The following is a 21,781-nucleotide window of genomic DNA, read 5'->3' as shown; positions in this document are numbered from 1 at the left end:
ACATTGATTATTCTGCACCCTAGCCACCCCTCGATTTGGCTTCCACTTCGTCCTCGTCACTGAATAACCTGAGGCGGGTGAATCCCCCGCCTCCGCCTCCGCCTCCGCCTCCTCTCCAGCCTGCGGAGCCCTGGCTCTTGTTCCGCGTCCTTGGCGGGGGCGCAGGAGGCAACATTCTTTCCCGATCAAGTAATCCGAAGCAAACCCAAAAAAGGGTCCGAGCCCCTAAGCTACGTAGGCTTATTCAGAAGGAAATCTCTCCGAGGGACCCACCGAGATCCCCCCCCCCAGCCCGGGGGAATGGGTCTCTGTGACCTTCGTTACCGTTTTTGCTGGACTCCCAGACGAGGACTGTTTGGTTGAATGTAGGCTGAGGAACGGCAGTGCTTAGTGAATGAGGCAACTCCCTCCCGCCTCTCCAAGAATAGGAGCTCCTCGTGAGCCAGCCTCTTTTCTAAAGCCCTGCAGCCTCCTTTGGCAACTCACGATTCCCCCCCCCCCGGCACTTGTGGCTCGAGGGGGGCGCCGAGGGTAAATTTTAAAACACCTTTCTTTTGCTCTCCCGCCGCCCAGGCGAGAAGACTCGCGAGGGACCGGGTGGTCTTCAGCCTGACCTCGGAGGCGGGCCGGTCAGGCGGCCGCGCGGCCCCTTTAAGAGCCGGGCAGGGCGGGTTGGCTGGGCTGCCGCCGCCGCGAGGAAGCAAGCAAGGAAGCCAGCGGCTGCAGGGATGCAAACACACAAAACTCTTAGACCTTGGGAGCGGTTCCTTCGGTCCCTCCCTTGGATTCCAGAGGAGCGCTGAGGCGCGAGAGCGGGGAGGGAAAGACCCGGGCAACGTGTGTGTGTGTGTATGTGTGTGTGTTCGCGCGCGCGCTGGAGAAGGGGCGGGAGCGGCGGCGGCGGCACCAGGAGGAGGAGGAGGGCGCGCATTCAGCGGCACCAGCTGCCCCAAAGTGAAGAAGGGAGGGGGGCAGATAGTGGGGTAGGCTAGGCGGGGTGGGGTGGCATCAGAGAAGGAGGCCGGCGCCGCTGCAACCCTCAGCCCAGGCACTGAGGAACGTGTAAGAGGCGCCGCCTGCTATATCCCCCAGGCTCGGCCTGCGTGGCTCCCTGGGGAGCAGACGCTTCCTCCTCTTCCTTCCGGCTTTTGCCGCCGCCGCCGCCGCCGCCTCAGGGGAACACTGCCTGCGGTGGAGGTTGGGGCGGTGCGGGTGGCGGCCCTTGACAAAAAGACCCGTCCGTCCTCTTCACCAAGTCGCGGGTGGCTGCCTGCGGGGAGGAGAGAGTGCTGCCCGCTTCCCCCACCCCCCCCTTTCCTTCTTCCAAACTCTCACAGATCTGGTTCTCGGTTTCTGCTGAGTTGTGTGAGTGTGGGTGCGCGTGAAAGAGGTCCCTTTGACCTCCTCTCCCCCCCCCCCCAATAACTGTTCCCATCACCCTTGTGGGGTATCTAGTTCGGTTTAGGGTCTTGCCTTGTCCACAGTAGAGTCGGTGTAACCCTCAGCCCGGGGAATGGGTCTCTGTAACCTTTGTTACCGTTTTGCTGGGCTCCCAGACGAGGGCTCTTTGGTTTAATGCCTGCCTGCCTCCCTCAGGCCTGTTCTGCTCCTCTGGTCTTAAGTAGCTTTCTCCCATTCTTTTCCACTTTCCCCTGCCTCTTTGCCCCCCCCCCCCACCCTGTCCAGCATAAGCACCTGCTGCTAGGCCCTCATCCCCTGCCCCACCAGCCCGAAATTTGAGTTTTATTTTAAGAATTTAACCTCCAAGAATTGAGGGGTCCCCCCCCCCATCCTCATTTCTGGAAAAGGGTGTTCAGGGCTTTTTTTGGCCTTTTGAAATTCTTGCTTTTTTTTAAAAAAAAACGTCCAAATACGGATTTGTTTACATTTGGATGAGATGAAAGTGACAGTTTGTTTTGGCAAGACGGGGATCGTGGTTCCGTGTAAGGATGGACAGATCCGGGTTAGAGACTTAACACTTCAGGCTCTCCAGAGGTACCTGAGAACCAAAGAAAAGGTAAGGGATGACTTTGGCTGCAACACAGTAGTTGAGTCACCTGGTGCAGCGCCTACGTGCAAGGTGATTGGGTGCATCTTTTCAGCGGTGTATGTACATGTTTTGAAGAGGAACATATTGCAAGTCACTGAGTGGCCTTTTTATGTAGACGAGAGACGGTAGACTGCTGTCAAAAAATGACATTGCAGCGTAAACTGAGAGATATGATTGGGATGTTCCCTGTCAATTTCTCCTGAAAAAGTGTTGCTTATAAACACACTGAGTAGTTTCCTTTGGGGGGAAAAACACACTGTGTGTGGCTGATCTGTTTTTAAGGGGGAGGGTTGTTTGTTGCAAACAGCGGTGTCTGAGTTGGAACCCACAGACTGATGTGTTCCAGAGGTCTCTAGGAAGTGTTGCCCAACCAGTTTTGACAAGATAAAGGACTGGAGATTACCTTTATCTCTTTGAACAGAATTGCCAAATATTTTTGTATGGATTTTTTTTTAAAGTCAGAGGTTTGATTTACAGCCCTACTTAGCTAACCACCTTATATTAATCTAAATGCACTAGTAGGGTGCATTGTGCCAGAAAATTCAATGTTGATAGAGATGTTTTCTTCACTAAGCACAGGAAATGTCAAAGTTAAGAACCACATGAAAGATAAAAGACTGGCATTGCTTCAGTCATTTCTCACTTTCCTCAGCATCCTCAAGGACCACAGCTAAAAAAAAGAGTTGGTTAGGCCACTCCATTGGTTGGACTCTTCATTCTGGTCCGCTGTTTATGGATAGAAAATATTTGAGCTGAGTGTTAAATGTTACAGAACTTGGCAATGGCCACTTGCTACAGAAAGGGTGTTCTTAGGGAATCGTCCCTGTAGCAATAGCTACATACTACAGCCTTATAGTGTCATCTTCTGTGATTCCTAGAATTTTTTCTCTTTGAGGCCCACAGATTGATACAGCTGCTGCCTGTAGTTTGAGGTTCTGGGTGTCAGAGGGAGCTGAGCCACCTCGATAGAGTTTCAGAAAGGTAATTGAAAGTAAAGGAACCTGTTGGCCTTCCTGCTGCACTCTCCCATATTCAGATACAGTGGTGCCTCGCTTAACGAGCGCACCGTACAACGACGAAATCGCATAGCGATCCCTTTTTTGGGATCGCTAATGCGATCGCTCAACGAGCTTTAGATAGGGCGAAATTCGCTTTGCGAAGATTGGTAAGCGTTTCGCAAAACGAAGCTCCGACGATCAGCTGTTTGGCGGACAAAATGGCCACCGGAAGCCCCAAAATGGCCGCGCGCAACGTTTTCGCGCCCTCCCCTCGCTTAACGAGGGCGCGAAAATGGCTGCCGGCCATAGGAAACTTCGCTGAACGGTGAGTAAAGGAGCCTTTTGGAACACATTAAACGATGTTTAATGCGTTCCAATGGCTTTCCCTGTCCCGTTCAGCGATGTTTCGCTATAGCGAAGGTTAATCCGGAACGGATTAACCTCGCTATGCGAGGCACCACTGTATGTGGAATTATGGCATAATGAGCATATTACACAGTTTGGTATGTACTCTTTAAAGATGATAAATCTATTTAATAAGCATGAATGCCATGTCACCATATAGGGCAACAGAGTACAAGAAAGATATCTTACAGTCTCCAGAAATTATGAATCATCATGCTATCTGCGCAAGTTATTTACAGTGACTAATATTTAGAATAGAAATGATTAAACATTTGCATGTCAAACAAATCCTTTATTACCCTAATTAATAACTGAATACTTAAATGGATAACCTTAGTTGAATAATGTCTTTGTTTTCATTTTGGCTAACATTAGTCATATTATCAAAACAGATTTGCCTAGCATGGTTGCTTTTTGCTTAGATCATACTAAATTATCTCAGCTTTCCTTTCTCTAAAGTACAAGTTAGGTAACCAATTTCAGGTAATTAAAGGTACAATTGTCACATATAATTAAGCGTGTCTATTTTATTTATTTCACTTATATCCTTATTTTAATTATTTCAAGAGCTAAACGCTGAATCTCTCACATTTGGGAGTTTTGCTTGTCTCATTTTATGATCACTGCATACTTTATCTCACAAACAGTGAATTCTGGGACCAGGCCTCCGGCTTAGCTCTGTGAAGCAGCTGCCTTGAATATCAAAGATGAATGCTGGGATAGGTAGTATTTGTGTAAGTGAGAGTGGCAGCACACACCAGACATGCTTCCAAAATTCAGTTCTGGCTACAACTCATTAGGAAAAAATATAGTGGATCAGAGGCAAAGAAACAAGAGTAGCTTCACAAGAATTGACCCTGATTACCCCTAGGTCCATTGTTCTATTTCTTGAAGACGATTACATAAGTTCACTTGCATTCATCCGTTATTTTTATTTATTGTAGGGCCAGCTTATGCTGGCTTCCTTATTAAAGAGACAGAGCACAACAGGTATAGCCTTGTCTGTCTTGGTACCTTAGGCAAGATGAATAAATAGACCGAGGCCTTCAACGTTGTGGGCTTCAGAGAGAAGTTGTGCCATTTTCTCCTCCTTTACGTAGCTAGCCTCATGGCGCAGTGGTTAAACCGCTGTACTGCAGCCAAAATTGTGCTCACGACTTGGGGTTCAATCCCAGGTAGCCACGTCAAGATTGACTCAGCCTTCTATCTTTCCGAGGTCGGTAAAATGAGTACCCAGCTTGCTGGAGGGGGGCAATGTGTAGCCTGCATAATTAACTTGTACACCTCCCAGAGAATGCTTGAAGCACTATGGGGCGGTATATAAGCAGCACGCTTAGCTTTGCTTTGCTAGCCATACCTGGGAAAATGTGGATAGGGGCCTTTCAAAATGTTTGGATGAGTTAATAGGACATGCTGAAGCAGCTGTAAAAAGAATCTACAAGTGAAAACCCTCAATTTTTTGTGCAATCTCCTGCATACTGTATCTGATTTAAATAAACTGGGCAGAATGGGACTTCAGTCCTGACCTAAAGGGAATATTTATCTGGCCCTGGAAAGTGAAAAGGATTAATAAAGGCTCATAAATGTAGAAGGCTTGTCTGTAATTTGCTTGTGAAGAAGAAAAGGGAAATATATCCAGAAAGGACAAGATGGAGATGGAACACTCTGATGCTTTTAGTTGGTTAGACTAGGTAAAAGAGAATCGTTGGTTCTACCTGCAGCCAAGACAGGGATATTGTAAAAGAAACATGGATACAGTAGATAATTGGCTGTACAGAGGCTGGTACGCTCAGGATCCTAGCGGCCTAGTGACAGAGGCATGACTGAAGCAAGCTGGGGGTGTGGGAGAGAGATGTTGCGTGAACTGTGATTTAAAACATATTTTATCATGTCTAGCCAAAGAAAAGCTGCCGTTTAAGGAAAAGTTGCTTCAATAAAATTATTTGTTTTGGCCAGGCTTTGATTTGAGTGGGTTGGATTTTAATCTTGAAAAGGGTTTTGTCCTGCCTTGGCCATAAGGAGGGATCATCTTTACAAACATAGAAGAGTGAAGGAAAGGAACAGCAAAGCCAGCTAGGATAGTGGCGCAGCAAGCCTGGAACTACGTAGCTTCCTGAATAGGATTCTCTGCTTGTTACAGTATATCAGAACTGGTAGTTTGAGCCTGGGCAGATTATTGATCCTGGAAGTTACAATTTGACAAGTTAAACTGTGTTGCAGATTATTGTCACAAAGTGTTTAGTAACAGAACAGTAGCCAAGAAGATCATTTTGTAGGCTTTCTAGCTAGATTCCTCAGAAAGAAAGATATACACTATGCAGTTAAGGATGTTCCTGTCCTTGATTCTTGGTGTCTTCTTGAGTTTAGCAGCTTGTGGAAAGCTTACTTGCATAGAATCTCACTGGCCAGTTAATAAAGTACAGTGGACCCTTGACTTACAGACGGCTTGACTTACAGACTTTTTGAGTTACAGACTTCTCTGGCCGCAAAATTTAGGTTTGACTTGCAGACTGAGAATTGACTTACAGACCAGAAAAAAAACAAAATGGAACAAAAACGGCCTGTTACGGGATTAATCGGTTTTCAGTGCACTGTAGGTCAATGGAGACTTGACCTACAGACTTTTTGACCTGCAGCCACCGTTCCAATACGGATTAATTCCGTAAGTCAAGGGTCCACTGTATCCATAGGCATCCTGTCTCCTGTAGTGATTGTTGAAGGCAGCATATCTGTGTCTTACCAGAGATACTACTTTTCCTCAGGGGTGAATCCTCAATAAATTAATCAGTTATGCCAACTTTACTAAGTGCCCTTTATAGCATATCTACCCTGTTCTCTGCTTCAGCTTCTGTATAAGTTAAGGCTCAGCTGGGCCTGTCCCAGGAGCCTGGCAGGGCATCCTAACACTGGCAGCCTGGAGTGGAGATCGGCCTCTCTCTCTGTGAAAATCTGGAAGAGACATGAACCCTGCAGCCTCCTTGCATTTTACACCTGTGCTTGAGTTGTACCTCTCATCCATACATCCTTAATTTTTTTCCTTCCTTCCTTCTTGGAATTAAATGAAAGCTGCGCATGGCTCTTGTTCCTCCTGTTTGTACAGTTACTACTGGAGATGTATAGGTTATGCTTTTGGACTACAGTTCCCAGGATGCCCCAGGTATCAGGGTCAGTGATCATGTTTGTAAATGCATGTTATTCTTAGCATGCAGAACACCAGGGACAAGCACCCTGTGTTCCCCTGAATGTTGTTACATTGCAGTTCACCATTGCCTGTGTTGACTAGAGCTGAAGGATACTTCAGTCCAGCAACAACTGGAGAACCAAAAGTGTCTAGGCACTGTGTTACATCAAAAAGGACCACTGTACTATTTGTTGCCAGTGTTCAGTCAGTGGAGACCCCTTTCCTTTATTTGTTTCATGGCAAACATGCCCACCTATTTGTTTTGGAAAGGAGGGTTCAGTTCTTTGGGAGGAAGAACAATTCAAGTATGGAATGAAAGAAGGTCCCACATTTAAGGTTGGGTAGTCCTCATTTAGGTAATGATATAGTTAGAACTAATTGCAGCATGGGATACTATACCATTTGCATACAAGCTAAAGAACAGGCTGTTAAAGACATAGGAGCATTTCCCCGACTATCATTATTAATAGAGAAACTGATCCATTTACTTGCAGTGTGTTTGTGTGTCTGAAAGGGAATGGTGTAAGGCAATGCTGGAGTTTGGATCCTGTGCATTTGGGTCCATGTATGCTGTTGTGGGGATGCTACTGAGAGGGAATAAAATGAGCAGTAGTGTTGGTAAGCTGTTACCATGTTCTCAGTATGTATCTGAATGATCCATAAAGGTCTTGCTTTTGAAATGAGTGGGTTTGTGCTAGTTCGACCTCACTAAGCTGTTTCTGACACTTCTTTTTCTATAAAATGGCACAGGCTGGTAACATAAATCAGGTGTGCTACAAGTGTTTCATTTATATTGCTCTGTTAACTTTATAACGCTTAGGCACCTGTGTGTCCTATGATTGCTTTTAAAGCAAGAAAGCTGATTGGAGATGCATTTTCTTTCTTGGTACCTGTTGCTTCTCAAGCTCTAGAATATTTCTTCATCCATGAAATGTCCTAACAACAAATTGCTTAATTGTCTAGGCTTTGAATGGGTTTTCAAAAACCGTTCCCTTTACAGTTCTAGCATTACAATTCTATGTTTGTGAATGTGCAACCTATGGATAAAATAGGGGACTTTCAAAGTTTTTGTAATCTTGTGGTCTGGTGATACATAGTTCAGGAAATGTGTTTATTTTTATTTCAAAGTTTTGGGCATTGTACAGTATAGTTTTTATTGGCTGGAAGCTAATGGCTGGAACTAGAATCTGGGATGAAATCTAAGTTATGTGTGTAGGAAGTTTCATGTGGCTAATTAAACTCTACTCTTGAGCAGTGTTTTTCAGGAGAGGAATGATGAGGATTCAGCTCTTACGCTTTTGAAAAACACTTTGAGTTATTAGTATGTAGCATCTTAAGTGCTTGGTTGTTTATCTTGGCCTACATTGACGCTAGTGATTACTGTGGTAAAGTAAACATCACATTTCTTCAGTTTGTTTTGTAAGAAAATGGCAAGTTGTGCAAGCTGAAACAAATACTCTACCAGAGGTGTGTAGATTATGTTGTCTTTGGACTACAGTTCCCAGAATTCCCCAACCAGCATTGAAACCTCTTTATCCTATGCATCTGAAATATGCAGGTCAAGCGTAAGATTCCCTGAAGACAAACAGAAGTCAGAGATACTTTATACGCTCTTTCTCTCTTCTGCCCCCCTCTTGTTTTGGGGGTGAGATTTGAATGTGAATCAAAATTCTGAAGCCAAGTGTCTATTCAGAGGAAACCCTATCCCAAGTAAAGGAGTCATAAGGGAATAGCTAGCCTTAGAGTCCCAGCAGTTCTGTTTGGGCTCTGGTACCTCTGCCACTCCTTTAACTATGGTGTACAGTGGACCCTTGACTTACGGAATTAATCCGTATTGGAACGGTGGCTGCAGGTCAAAAAGTCTGTAGGTCAAGTCTCCATTGACCTACAGTGCATTGAAAACCGGTTAATCCCGTAACAGGCCGTTTTTGTTCCATTTTGTTTTTTTTTCTGGTCTGTAAGTCAATTCTCAGGCTGCAAGTCAAACCTAAATTTTGCGGCCAGAGAAGTCTGTAACTCAAAAAGTCTGTAAGTCAAGCCGTCTGTAAGTCAAGGGTCCACTGTAATTGGAAATAGAAATAAGAAGCATGCGTTTTATGATGAGGCATTACTACTTCTGAGATGCTCAGTTGTTGTTGTTGTTTTGGTAAAATACACTTTTGGTCTAGGTTTAATCTCGCAGGGACAGATAATTTTAAAGAAGTGGAAGAAGAATATCCATGATCTAACATTCCCTTGTTCTCCCTGAGAACTTGCCCCTATACTTGGCTTTCATATGACCTTAAAGGCTGTTAATTTAATGTAAATTGAATACCTTGAAGTTGATGGAGCTAAAGGGACTTTATAAGGGACAGCGTAAGAGGAACAGATTGTTGTTCTTCTGGTTGTCAGAAGGTAGAGGACTTTGTTCATTTCACTTTTTAAAAGAATTCCCATTATATTTAAATTTTGGAATGCAGTACCATAGCTCGTTGCTTACCAGTACTGCAGATAGTATGTTTCAAATAAAATTTTATGTACAGTATATCAGTCAGAATGGAAAGTTTTTATTTCTACTATTTCCTGCAACTTTTAAGATTAGTAATGATGATCCAATTAAAAATCATTTGCTGTTGTATTTTAGTATGTTTTGCCTACTTGATTTTACTTTATTTTCTGTTCAATTAGTTTTCCTTTATCTCCTTCCTTCCTTGTCTTCTTCAGGTGTTTGTGTTAAAAAAGCATGATTGGCTGTTGTACAAGACACAAAACTGATCTTAATCATTGCCATGAGGTTTTAAATAGATAAAATCAGCACTTGGCATTCTTTTAAAAAATGTGTTCTATTCTGTGGTCTCTTATCTATTCTGAATAATTTCAAATGGCAGATCACATTTTCATTAGATTATGCTCATCATTTCCTTATTGTCTACTTTTCTATGAATTGTCAGTAGTCAGAATTACACTGAGGTTTACATCAATATAAGGGCAACTAAGTCAGCAGTGGTGGTGAATTGCAGCTAATTAATGAGTTGCTGTTCCCATTCCTGGTTTTATGCCAGCCATATAACTTGGCATGCAACCAGGAATGTGAACAGTAACATCCCTGTGATTTATGCAATTAGAGTAGGATTCTGGCCAATAGAAGATAATTATTATTTTAAAAATGGGAAATGTCTTTTTTATGGATAATCTGTGCATTTATATATATCTTTTCAGTTTTCAGTTTTTAAAAAAATCTTGTATTTTAACATACACAGCCTTTCCTTATCTTTATCTTACGTATACTGTGAGTTTATCTGGGATATAATTTAAGACATATCCACTGCATGTTTCAAAACGCTCTCATCTAGGAACAGTAGTGAGGGGGGTGTTGGTCTGCTTTGGATCCTGACCAACAACTTGTATTTTCAAACTGGTTTTGAGGAAGGTCATGGAGGAACTTAACTCCTCTGATAGAAGAGCAGGGTCCTCTCACACTTTGGGACTTCAAAGAACCAATTAAAACACATCATATTACATGGGGAAGGGCTTCTCCCAGGTTTAATGACACTCCCTTCCATTTTATCCTCCTTGTTAACATCTAGATATTCTTATTTGTGTTCCACCAGTGTTCTTATCAGCCAGTCTCAGTGAAGCTTTGGAAAGCCGTGACATTCTTTCTGTGCAGTTAATAATGAAGTCACTTGTAATGTTACATTCAAACACTCACACTGATTACCTCTGGTTGAGTGTGATACAGAAAGACGAAGTGTTTGCTTAAACAGTGGCTTTCAGACTGGTTGGAGAAGGATGACCTACGGTCCTCAGGTGGATAGAAAATTGTTACAGGAAGGATTGTGGTAAGTAGTTTAGAAGGAAAGTGAAGTGACTCATTTACTGGGTGATGTTCTGAAGAAAATGACTCCACTTGTCAATTCTGCTTAGTGAAGGCTTTCTAAATTACATGTTTTGGATAAAACGGCCATGTAAAATGGGATAGATAAAAACTCCATTTGTTTGTATATACTGTATATCAGTCTCACCTCTGTGTCAGGTGCTGGGCCTAAAGAATAGCTGTGCTGATGAGTTCACAGTTCTTCTGTTCTAAGGAAGGCAATTCTTTCGAAAGAGCTGTGACTGCTGAACAGGAACTGTATCCTTGTATTGATTACTGCTTCTAGTTTATTGTTAGTGCAGCTTTTTGGCATTTTTCTTCTTCTTTTTGCTTAGAACAGAATGTATTTATTTATCTATTTGTTTGTTTGTTCCATTTTTACCCCACCCATCTAGATTCGGGAATTTAATCTGGGTAGCTAAGGACAGAATGTAAATGTTGTAACTCAATTTTATGATGTATATGCAGCAGCGTTTTACATTTGTCAGCTTTGGTGGTGAAACCATGTGGAGTATAGTTTATTCATCTGTTCAGAAAGTATGATTGGTGCACCCCAGGCTGTATTGTGCACAAACTTCTTTGAGAGTCAGCACCACTGTAAATTGAGCTTGTTTATCAGGTACACATGTACACAAGATTGTGCTGGATGACTGTAGTCCTAAATACTAGGTGTTAAGTCTGCAAGGAATTGTGTAACTTTGCAAAGCTGATGAACATGGTTATGAGATACAGTAGCTATATGGTTGATACAAAAAGTCTTAGGAAAATATTCAGTCATGAATTTTGGATTAAAACCAGCATACTGTAGTTCCATATGTAAATGTGTTAACTCTAATGGAACCACATTTTTCCTTTGACTAAGTTTTTTTTTCTTCAAAGAAAAATCTTATCTGTAATATTCTAATCTTGAAACAATCAGACATTTAGCATTAATGATTTTTTTAAAAGGAACAACCGTTGCTCTACAACCTGTAATCCAATTAGTGAGACTTCACACATCCAGCAGAGTTAATGCTGCGTGGATGTAGTTTGTAACTGATTTTGTAAGCATTTAACAAAAGCTAAGGTGATTAGCAGCAGTTAGCATGAATTTTCCAAAACAAGAGTTTGGACAACCATGCTCTTATTTTGGAGTGACAAGCTAGCTGGTTGTTAATAGGAATGCAAGTCCTCTTAATTGCTGTCAAACAGGAGGTACTAAGTGGTATCTTGACTACCTCCTATGTACGGCACTATTTAATAAGTAAACTAATGCCTCAGCTGAAAGTGTGCATATGATGAACTGAATGCTTGAGGGATGGCCTGGAAAATGAGAGTGCTGTGCTGCAAACATTAATAATAACACATAAGTAAACTAAAAGAAAAAATTATTTTTGAAAATGAATTGTGTGTTCTCTAAGACAAATAGTGCTGTTATCCACAATTATTTCCATTGGAAGCTAAATTAGCTAGTGAATGAAAAAGATTACTGTGGAAACTTCCGGCTTGATGCTGTGCTGAGACAGCAGGAGGAGGATGGAGCTCCATCCCCTGGGCTGAATTCCGACCTGGTTGGGATCCCCTGGGGGTTAAAAACCACCCCAAAGAGGTGGTGAAATGTGGGAGAAACCTCTCGATCATGGGGGGGGAGCGGTGGTTACCCACGTTGGATCCGAGAAACTCCCCAATCAACCAGAGGGTGGAAACAAGCAACTGAACTAGCTTGCTTGCAAGTCGTCAGCAGCCGGCAATGGAGAAGTGATAAATCAGCCTAATTAACGTTGTGTTACCACTGGGTGAGAAACATTTTTAACTGTATCGCTTTACTATCCCTGGATGAGACTGTATGGCAGAAATAGCATCTTCTATTCCTCACCACTGATTGAGCAGAGAGAGGAGGAGACAAAGGGAGAAACAAGGAAAATAAATTGGGCATTGATTAGATATTTAATCATTACTTCAAGGAAGGAACTTTAGTATTACTTTGTCGTTATAAACGTAAGAATCTTTCTCTTGAAAAGATCATTGGCAACAACTCTGGGAAACTAAACTTATTTATGTTACTTGAAACAGCTATCTAAGGTGCTGGCAAAAAGCATAGAATCAATGAGCTTGAACACTTTATGGCTGTTTGGAATTCCCCTTCTTTTTGAGGATGGAACTGAACTACAGATAAGTTAACCCTAGAAAGCTCAATCCAGCCAAAATGGAACTTCTAAACTGTATCCTGATTTCTGAACTTGTCTGGACCTTGACCCTTGAGCCAGGGAAAACTCTATGTCTGAGACTGGATTCAAGCTTAACCATAAGGATGATCAATCTATTAAAGTAGACCTATGGAAGTAAATATTGATGGAATTGGACTGATTACTTTAAGCATCTGGACAACTTTCACTTAGAATACAATTATTTGACATCTAAGACTCAATGCCATAACAAGGACAATTTTGGGATGAAACAAAATCTACCCTTCAAGCAATTTTAGAAATAGTGAGACCCCACAGTGAAGAGGCGAAATTATTCACAAAGCAGTTGAAGAAGAACTATACAGTGGTGCCTCGCAAGACGATTGCTTCGCATGATGGCGAATTCGCTTTATGATGAGGTTTTTGGAGCGATCTTGCACTTCATTTAACGATGTTTCCTATGGGCGATTTTCGCTTTACAATGTTAGGGACCTTGCCTTGCAAGACGGTTAAATTTTAGGTCCCTGTTTTTCACTTTACGATGTTTTTGACAGCTTGGTCTTGCTTTGCTATACGAGTCTTTTAATGGTCTCTGTTTCGTTAGACGGCTGTCTTCGCTTGGGAACCACGTTTCGCTTAACAATGTTTCCTATGGCAATTTTCACTTTACGATGACAATCCATTCCCATTGGAATGGATTATCAGATTTTCAATGCATTTCAGTGGGAAAAAGTGTTTCGCAAGATGATGTTTTCGCTTAACAGCGATTTTCGTGAAACGAATTAACATCGTCTTGCGAGGCACCACTGTAGTCAACAGGAGACAGTGAATAATGAACAAGGACATGAGGGGGTGGTGGATGATGTATGCCAATCAAAAGAGGGGCTGGAGGAAATTAGAGGAGAAAACCTAGGAGATTTAGTTCTAACCCTGGAGCCAAGGAGAGTTTTAGGTGTGCTAAGGGAAGATAAAGGAAGAGAATCAGCAGATCTAATTAAAAAGAGTGTGGAAGATCTATTGGAGATAGATCAAATGTATATAAATGTTTTCAGATGGCACAAGACACGGCAGAAGTTTTAGAGAGAGAGAAACAAGAATTGGGAAAAGACAGATAAGAGAACAAGTTACTTAGAAAGGGGGAAAAGGAAAAAAATTAAGGTGGCCTTCAACGTTGAAAGCATGTATATACCTAACTTCTCGAATTGTAAGAGGGCATATCCTGTATATTAGAAAAAGGAATTAAATTGAAATAAGGGATCATTAATCAGGGTAAAGGCATAACACAGTGGTTGTTAAAGTAATTTGAAGCTAGATATAAGGATGAGGTAAATCAAATAGTACTTAGTGAACACACATTAGATATGATATTGATATAGACATGACAGAAAATGTGGAGATAGAAATGGCTAAACAATTGTATAAAGAAAATCTGTATAAAATGCTTTACATAGCATCTATTATGTTTTGGGAACCTATTTGGTTATTACTGGTATAAACTGCAGAGTTTGTCAGTTAAATCACCTCAAAATTATATAAATTTGGAACCAGAATTACTTTTGTTAGAGAATTTTGAGCACATTGTATACTATGAGAGCAATGTTATGATAGTAGCCAATATTGTACACTAAAATGCATGAATGATTTAAATGCGTAAAAAATGTATAGATTTTGAAGGGACAAATAAGAAGACACCAAGACACAAGAAACAAATAATTATAAGCGACCCATGTAACACGATGTTTAACAAGGACAAAATGAATGTAGATAGATCGAAAGACTTCCTGTTGCTGCTTCTCTTGGACCCAACAGGTGGTCTGTATGGTTTTCAGGCATTGTGCACTTTGAAAAAAAAGATCAAGAAGTTTAAAGTAGTGGGAGTAAGAGCCAAGAAAAAAAGAGAGATAATTACACCCATCTCTGTGCACTTGATTTGCGTTTTAATCTCCCATTCTTAACAAAAAATTATTGATATCTCCTGCATTACACATATCTTTTAAAAAGTTGTATGTACTTAACTCTAACAACTTCATGTGACTTGGTCTGGAGAGATTTCTTTCATTTTGCATACCCTAGTGTAGGCTGTAGACCAGTGCTTCCAATCCTTGGGCTCCCAGATGTTATTGGACTAAAATACCCAGAATTCTTTACCACTAGCTGTGCTGGTTAGGATTTCTGGGAGTTGTAGTCCAAGAACATCTGGGCACCCAAGGCTAGGAACCACTGCCCTGGAGAATAGGAGGGGAGTCGAAGTGAGCCTTAAGTAGGAGGAGGATAAATTAATATGTTTGATCAGGGTTGAGGGCGATAGAGGAGTTCTGAGTACTCACTTTATTTTTCTCATTATCAACCACTTCTTGGAGCAGCCAGAATTATAAAGGTTTGCATGGTTTGAATTTTTAAACTACACAGATGTTCATTTAGAATTGCACATTTCTCCCTGGAACTTTGCATTTTGTATTTAGTGGCACATGTCAAAAATAACAATGTTTTCCAAGTACTGTACCAGAAGCCAGATCTGTTCTTTCTGGTGACTTGAGCAGTGGGCACATCAAGGCACACGTCTATCAAATTTTGTTACTGAGAAGCTTATACTCAGTCTGTTTCCTCCTTTTTTTCCCCCCAAGTGGGTGAATTTGCTGTCCAGAGAGTGATCTGGATAAAGATTTAGGTGCATGCAAGTAGGTACTAGAACTAGACTTATACAGTAATCACTGATCTAGGGAGAGCTGGCATAAAATGTAATGGTTTGAGTGTTGGATTTGGAATAGGGAGATGCAAGTTCAAATCCTTATTCAGTCACAAAGCTTGCATGATATCTTTGGGCCGTTGGTCTTTCAGTCCACTTCTACCTAACAAGTACTATAGAAGTAGGAGAGAGGAACCACACAAAGCAACCAATTGCTTTGCTGTTATATATAAATAATGTTATTTTGCCACATACATTGGTCTGCTGTTACTGTTCTCATGAAATTGCTGTTTGTTTGTTTGTTTGTTTTTGCTATCAGCTTTTTAGCTGGCAGTGAGGGGGGGGAAGCTCCTACAGGTCAATGAAAATACCAGTGAAATCCCCCACAAGTGACACAGTGTCACCTGATTTGCAGGAGGAAATGCAGGGGAAGGTGAGAGCAAATTGCAGAAATCATGGGGGAAATACAAGGTGTTTTTTGCCTTCAGTAATACAGAAGTTAGAAAATATCTCGCTGTAACTTTCTTTGACTATATTTTTAATAAATGAACTATGCCGTCCAGATTCTTTCAGCCAGAACAGTTACTGAACTATTGGTTAGGACATCCTGGGAGATCCAGTCCAAGAAGATAATGAGCACAGAGCATCAGTTTCCTATACTGAGGTGATATAGTGGATGCAGTGATGGACTAGGGTCCTGGAGACCAGGGTTTGGATCCCCACTTGACCATGGAAAGTCATTGTGGGAGTGAAACTGGTAGAACCACACCATAAATGCCTCACTTTGAATGCCCTATAAATGGTTTCTGACTTGATGGCACATAACTAGCTAAGGCACTTTTAATTTAAGAGACAGTAAGCAGTTCAAAGAGCCATTCCAAGGCAAATACAGATGGAATTACTTCCTTTTAATTGGCCGAAGTCCTCCTCTGTAAATTATGCTGTGTAAAACTGTTGATGTCATAAGTTGTGCCAATTTTTCAGAAATAAATCCTCTCCCTCCCCCCAGGTCCATGGATCCCGTTGCAATTCCTTTAGTTGTCAGGGAGTTGCTGGGGTCCATGGGAATAGGGCAGGGGAGAGTCTTTAATTACTGAAAAGCGTTGCTGCCAGGATGATTTTGCCAGTGGCCATGTTTTTTGGTAATTAAAGACTTCGTCCTCCTCTTGCAGCTAAGGTCTCAGAAGTTTATGGGAAATAAACGGGAACTTAATGTTTCTGGAAGACCATTCAGGCATAAACCTATGGATTCATGGAATTGTAGAGCTGGAAGAAACTGCAAAGGTTACGAAGTTCAATTCCTTGCAAAAGATGGAAGCATAATGAGAAGCATAATGCCATAGCATTGAAAAGTTCCTTTTTTGCTCTCATTAATTCACCAGCCAGTGTTCATTTCTATGGGTAAAGTGCTTTCTAGGCATCTCTCTGAATAGATTATGGCAGACAGATTTCAGCTCTTTGCAAAAGGACATAAAGCTATTCTCAAGATTGCAGTGTTTACCCATCATACTCTGGATGGTTTCATTTATTGGCTGAGAGTATGGAAGGGTTCTTTTTCACAGACAGTAGGGCAAAGCACTGACTGTATGTTTTGCATTCGTTGAGAGTTCAGTTCCCCACTGTGCCTCCTTGACAGGGGCTAGACTCAATGATCCATAGGGTCCTTTCCAGCTCTGCAGTTAACCTTATCCTCCCCTCCCCTCCCTCCACTAACGAAAGCTTGGAATCCAGGCCAGATGATGGTCTAAATGGAGGGGAGCCTTGGCTAAATGGTAGATACATTTAAACTTAAATGAAACTCCCTATCTTTCCCATCACCCTGAAAATGTCACACAGATGGTCAGGAGGCCCTGTTGAAAGGACTGAGATATAATTGGGTGAAGGAAGAAAGGGATCTCCCAGTACTGGATAGAGGTATCTGAACAAGATTAGATGTGTGGCAGAAGTAACTATGAACTGAGATTTTGTTTGGATGTACTCAAAAATCTACGCCCTCATATTTAGCTGCTCAGAGTGGTCGCATAGACCAGATGGGCGGGATACAAATCAAATAAATAAATCAAATAAAATAATTAATAAATATTTATTTAAATATTAATTTATATTTTATAAATTAAACTTCATTAGCAGTCCTGTAATTTGTATCTGGTGCAGCAATATATTTTATTGAATAGAAAATCTTAATTACATTGTAATTTATTTTGCTCATTATGGCAAACACGTTAATAAGCTCAGTTATCAGTTTGTGAATTGGTTCTTCATATTATGGTGGGAGTTGTGCATGACTGCCTTGCAGGTTTGGGAAGGAGTCTTGTTCAGACTGTGAATCACAGCCGCTATTCCGTCTATAGTCAGAAAATAAGTACATCTTAATGAAACTGAGGCCCTGGTCACATGAGGGAAATGTTCTCTAGTTATCCCCCAGTTAGTTCGTTGCTTTTCCCCCCCCTGGTCACACGATGTACCATCGTGCATTTTCCTGGCCAGTGGTGTAACTGTGGAACATTTCCCCATTGCCAGAGTGGTTGTGTTATTTTGTACCTTTTTTACACTTGTGCATTTCTTACTAAGATTGCCTGTGTCCACAACTTGCCCTGCTTTTCAGAATTGAAGTCCGGAAGATGGCCGACATTACTGTGGTGTGTATGTTATTTCTTTAAAATCATTTTTCGTGCCCAATACATTGACATATTGGTAAAAGTATGTCACTGGGATCAGCCGCCATTACATTATTGGTGAGTAATTTTTTAAAAAAATATTGGAAGATACATTGAGATGTTGATATGCCAATGTCACCAGGAGTGTGTGTGTGATCTCCCGTATTGCCACGTGAATATCCCATGTCCATGGTGTGCAGTCCATTTTTGCAGGAGCAGCCAGTGCAACATAGGACACTTTCCTAAACAGAAGCAACTTCCTGAGACTATATGTAGTTTAGCAAGTATAGAATTTTTTGTTTGTGATAAAGCTATATCATAAGAGGATACAGATTTCAGACTTGGAATGGCAGGTAGTGTTATATGCTAAACCACAACTGTTTTCTTTGTTTCCTTTCACAGCATACATTTCTTTCCATAGCAACAATTGCTGTGGCTTCCTTGAATTCCTGCTGACATATGTATTTGAGTTATTTGACTGGTGATAAAACTCTTTATTCCTCACCCTTAGTCCCCTAAAATTGTTTCTTTGTTTTTGTGTATTACATTATACAAACTAAACAATAGAAATTTTTAGGGATCTAGTTAGCCCCTGCCACATACTTAGGGACTTAGGCCTGTGACTTGTGAGTTGAATGCAGAGTTGCAAGACTATGGTTGTATAAAGGGGTTTTTCCTGACCTCTCCTCTCACTGCATGCCCTCCAAAAGTCTCTTGTGTGGGTCAGGGGCCTTTGTGATATACCAGGATGTGCAGTAGGAAGAAAGAGGGGATGTTTCTGTGCTCTTTGCATCATTCTTTGCCCAGCACTGCTCCCTCTATTTCCAAAAGAGGCCTTTGGGGCTGTTTGTGGAGCTCCAGAGAGGAAGAAGAGTACAGTGGCGTCTTGACTTGAGAACTTAATCCGTATTGGAAGGCAGTTCTCAAGTCAAAAAGTTCTCAGGTCAGATCTGCATTTCCCATAGGAATGCATTGAAAATCATTTGATCCGTATCTGCTCTTTTCCGTCCATAGAAACTAATGGGAAGCTGCTATTCTGCCTTTGACCACTAGGGGGATATTTTGTTTCTTTTTTTCTTAGGTCAAGAAAGGTTCAGGGAAGGAAGGGAAAATACAGTCCAGGCAGTACAGTACCAGGCAGTCTGAAGACTGTCTCCCAATCCACTCTCTAAACGCTGGGAGGAGTGAGGAAGCAGACAGGCACCCTTTTCACTGGCCAACAGTTAGCTGAAAGTTCACATTTTGCACTTTCCCTGCCTCCCACGTGGTTTTTTTTCAGTTCTTAACTCAAATCTAAGTACTTAAGTCAAGTCAATATTTTCCTATGAGAGTGGTTCTTAAGTCAAAATGTTCTTAACTCAAGCCGTTCTTAAGTCAAGACCCCACTGTATAAATTATTGTGGTCTGATTGGGTCTTCATTTGTATCACTTTGCATGCATCCATATGGATGTTTTAGCATAATTGCTGGTAATTTCATATAAGTAAAATAGTTTGCTTGTTCATTCTTCCATTCTGTTAGATTATGACCAGCTTTTTCTCAGAATGCTGCAACTGTCTTTTTGATAGGGAGCTGCCTGTTGCAATGAAGAAAGAGGGCCTTCATTGCTTTAACAGCTGCTGGATTATCCAGTCCGTAGGAGAGAAGGCAGTGCTTTCCAGTTTTGCCTTTCTATCAGAAAACCTTCCACTATTGTTCTCACCACAGGGTGTATTGAAACAACAGACTTTTGTACTTTCTGGAGAACTGCATCATTATTGAAAGGGTAGGAATAGCAACTACTACTATGTTTGTGGCTGTCATTGGAAGTTGGGCAGTACCATGAGCTGTGTTTTCATTAAAGTGATAGGTTCTTGGCTGTGCCTAGCTGTGTGAGTAGAACTGTCCCTAAGACACTTTGTCTCCCTCTGTAGGTTTTCTAATAGGCTCCATGTACTTCTTTTCAAAAAAACTTTGTACATGAACTCTGCTATGTTCTAAATTTGCCTGGGGACTGGAAGAGTGGCTAAAGAATATTCCAGTTGACTGACAACAATATTTAGTAAAAGAACAGTTTAGCATACTCTTTGGTGCTTCATTTGTCACTAACTAGAATGTGCTAGTTTTCAGAAACACATTGCCAGGTTACTGTTATTCCTGCTAATGTGAAAAGCTAGAATCTTGATAATTCTATATGAATACCCACCTGTGTTTTATAGAATTATTTTTTAACAGGCGCTTTCATTAGCAAATAAAGTACTTGACCTTATGGAATAGCTCTGTATGTGCATGCATGGTTTAAAAAAAAGAATCCAGAGAAGGTAAAGAAGTTGATGAATTTTCCTCTTTATTGCACTCTTGACAGAATTTATTAAAAGGGTATAATTTTGGAATTAGCGGCTTACTAAATGGAGTCTTAGCCCAACCTCTGAACTTTCATCTTTTTAACGGTTTGATAAAATGTTATATGAAGGAAACCCACTTATCTCCAGATCGCTGCACGCTTGATCTAGCTTTATGTTTAGGTGCCACTCAGATATGAACACTGCAGTGATTGTGTTGCACCTTCTTTTTGGGAACTGCAGCACAACCTTTTATGTAGTGAGAATGGTTGACTCTTTGGATGATCACATAGAAGGTTTAGAATAATGTTTGTTACCCTGAACATTTAAATTTCACAAGCAAGTTAAACAATGGAATACTTTAACAGTTGTACAGTATATATTATAGTGGTAGGTTTGTGTCATTTTCATGAACAATAATGAGAAAATCCCGGATCTGCATGCTTGAGTATGGTAATGGACTTCGATTATTTCAACAATTAAGAATAAATTAAGTTTGTGCACTGCTAAGCAATCAAGTAACCAATAATAACCCATGTTCTGAATAGATAAGTAAGATTTGTAGATTGATATTTGGCCTACTCTTGTATGTATGATTCAAAAGGAGCATAGAAACCTAAGGGGAGAAAAAAAAGTTAAATGCAGTATATGATCTAAAGCATGCAGTGTTGCCTGCAGAAGATGTTGTTGTGTTTGCGGTTTGTTAAACTATTTGTGTATCCAGCGATACTCAGTAAAAACAACTTTTAGTTAGTTGAAAAAGTAAGAGTAATAGATAAAAACAATTCTGTAGAAAGCAAACAGAACCTGTAATCTAGCAAACAAAAAACAAGTCCCGATGACGGAGCTAAAAAAGCTTGAGTGAACAGCAGGGTTTAACTTGGTGCCAATCTGAGGCCAATGTTTGTGCCAGTTGGGCCTCCAAGGACAGGGCATTCAGTGACTACAATCCATGAAAACAGTTTATAAGGTACAGGTAAAGGGTCTTTCCACAGAAATGTTAAAAAACAACAACAAGCAAGCAATAACCCATACTCCCATATATACATGTAGAGTATGTGATATTGAGCTATATAATGGGTTTTTTCTTTTTTCTTTTTTCTTTTTTCTATTTTTTCCTTTTTTTCTTTTTTTCTTTTTTTTTGAGAAGGGGGGTTTCAAATCCTAACCATGCTATACTGAGTTGAGTGGGACAGAGCAAACGTGTCCAAGGCCTGTGATGGCAATGATTTAACATTGGATGTGCTGTGATTTTTCAGTCTTCCATTGGCAGAACTTAGGAAATTTTGCACACACATAGGCACAGCTACATGCAGGTTTGGCACAGAAGACTTTTGGTTTTGTGCACACTGTGGTACACACAGCTTGTTCTAAGCACTGCAAAGTCACACGGTCAGGGTGCATGAGGTGAGAGCTACCATATGCTCCAACTCAGTGGTTCATCTAAGTCTGGGATCTCCAAA

The 21,781-nt window shown here is 41.2% G+C and overlaps 1 protein-coding gene across 2 annotated transcripts in view; it reads left to right on the top strand.

The window, feature by feature from the left end:
* The first annotated feature begins 1,250 nt into the window (after positions 1–1,250).
* The window catches only part of PARD3B (par-3 family cell polarity regulator beta), a 621,722-nt gene continuing 601,191 nt past the window's right edge, over positions 1,251–21,781 (top strand). For both annotated transcript variants that reach the window (XM_072978456.2, XM_072978451.2), the window contains exon 1: positions 1,251–2,017. In XM_072978456.2, the coding sequence (XP_072834557.2) occupies positions 1,898–2,017 (120 nt within the window). In that variant the 5' untranslated portion in view covers positions 1,251–1,897. The remainder of the gene's footprint in view (positions 2,018–21,781) is intronic.

The sequence above is a fragment of the Pogona vitticeps genome, chromosome 1 (genome assembly GCF_051106095.1).
Source record: "Pogona vitticeps strain Pit_001003342236 chromosome 1, PviZW2.1, whole genome shotgun sequence".
NCBI lineage: Eukaryota > Metazoa > Chordata > Lepidosauria > Squamata > Agamidae > Pogona > Pogona vitticeps.
This window is presented reverse-complemented; position numbering and strand designations above follow the sequence as displayed.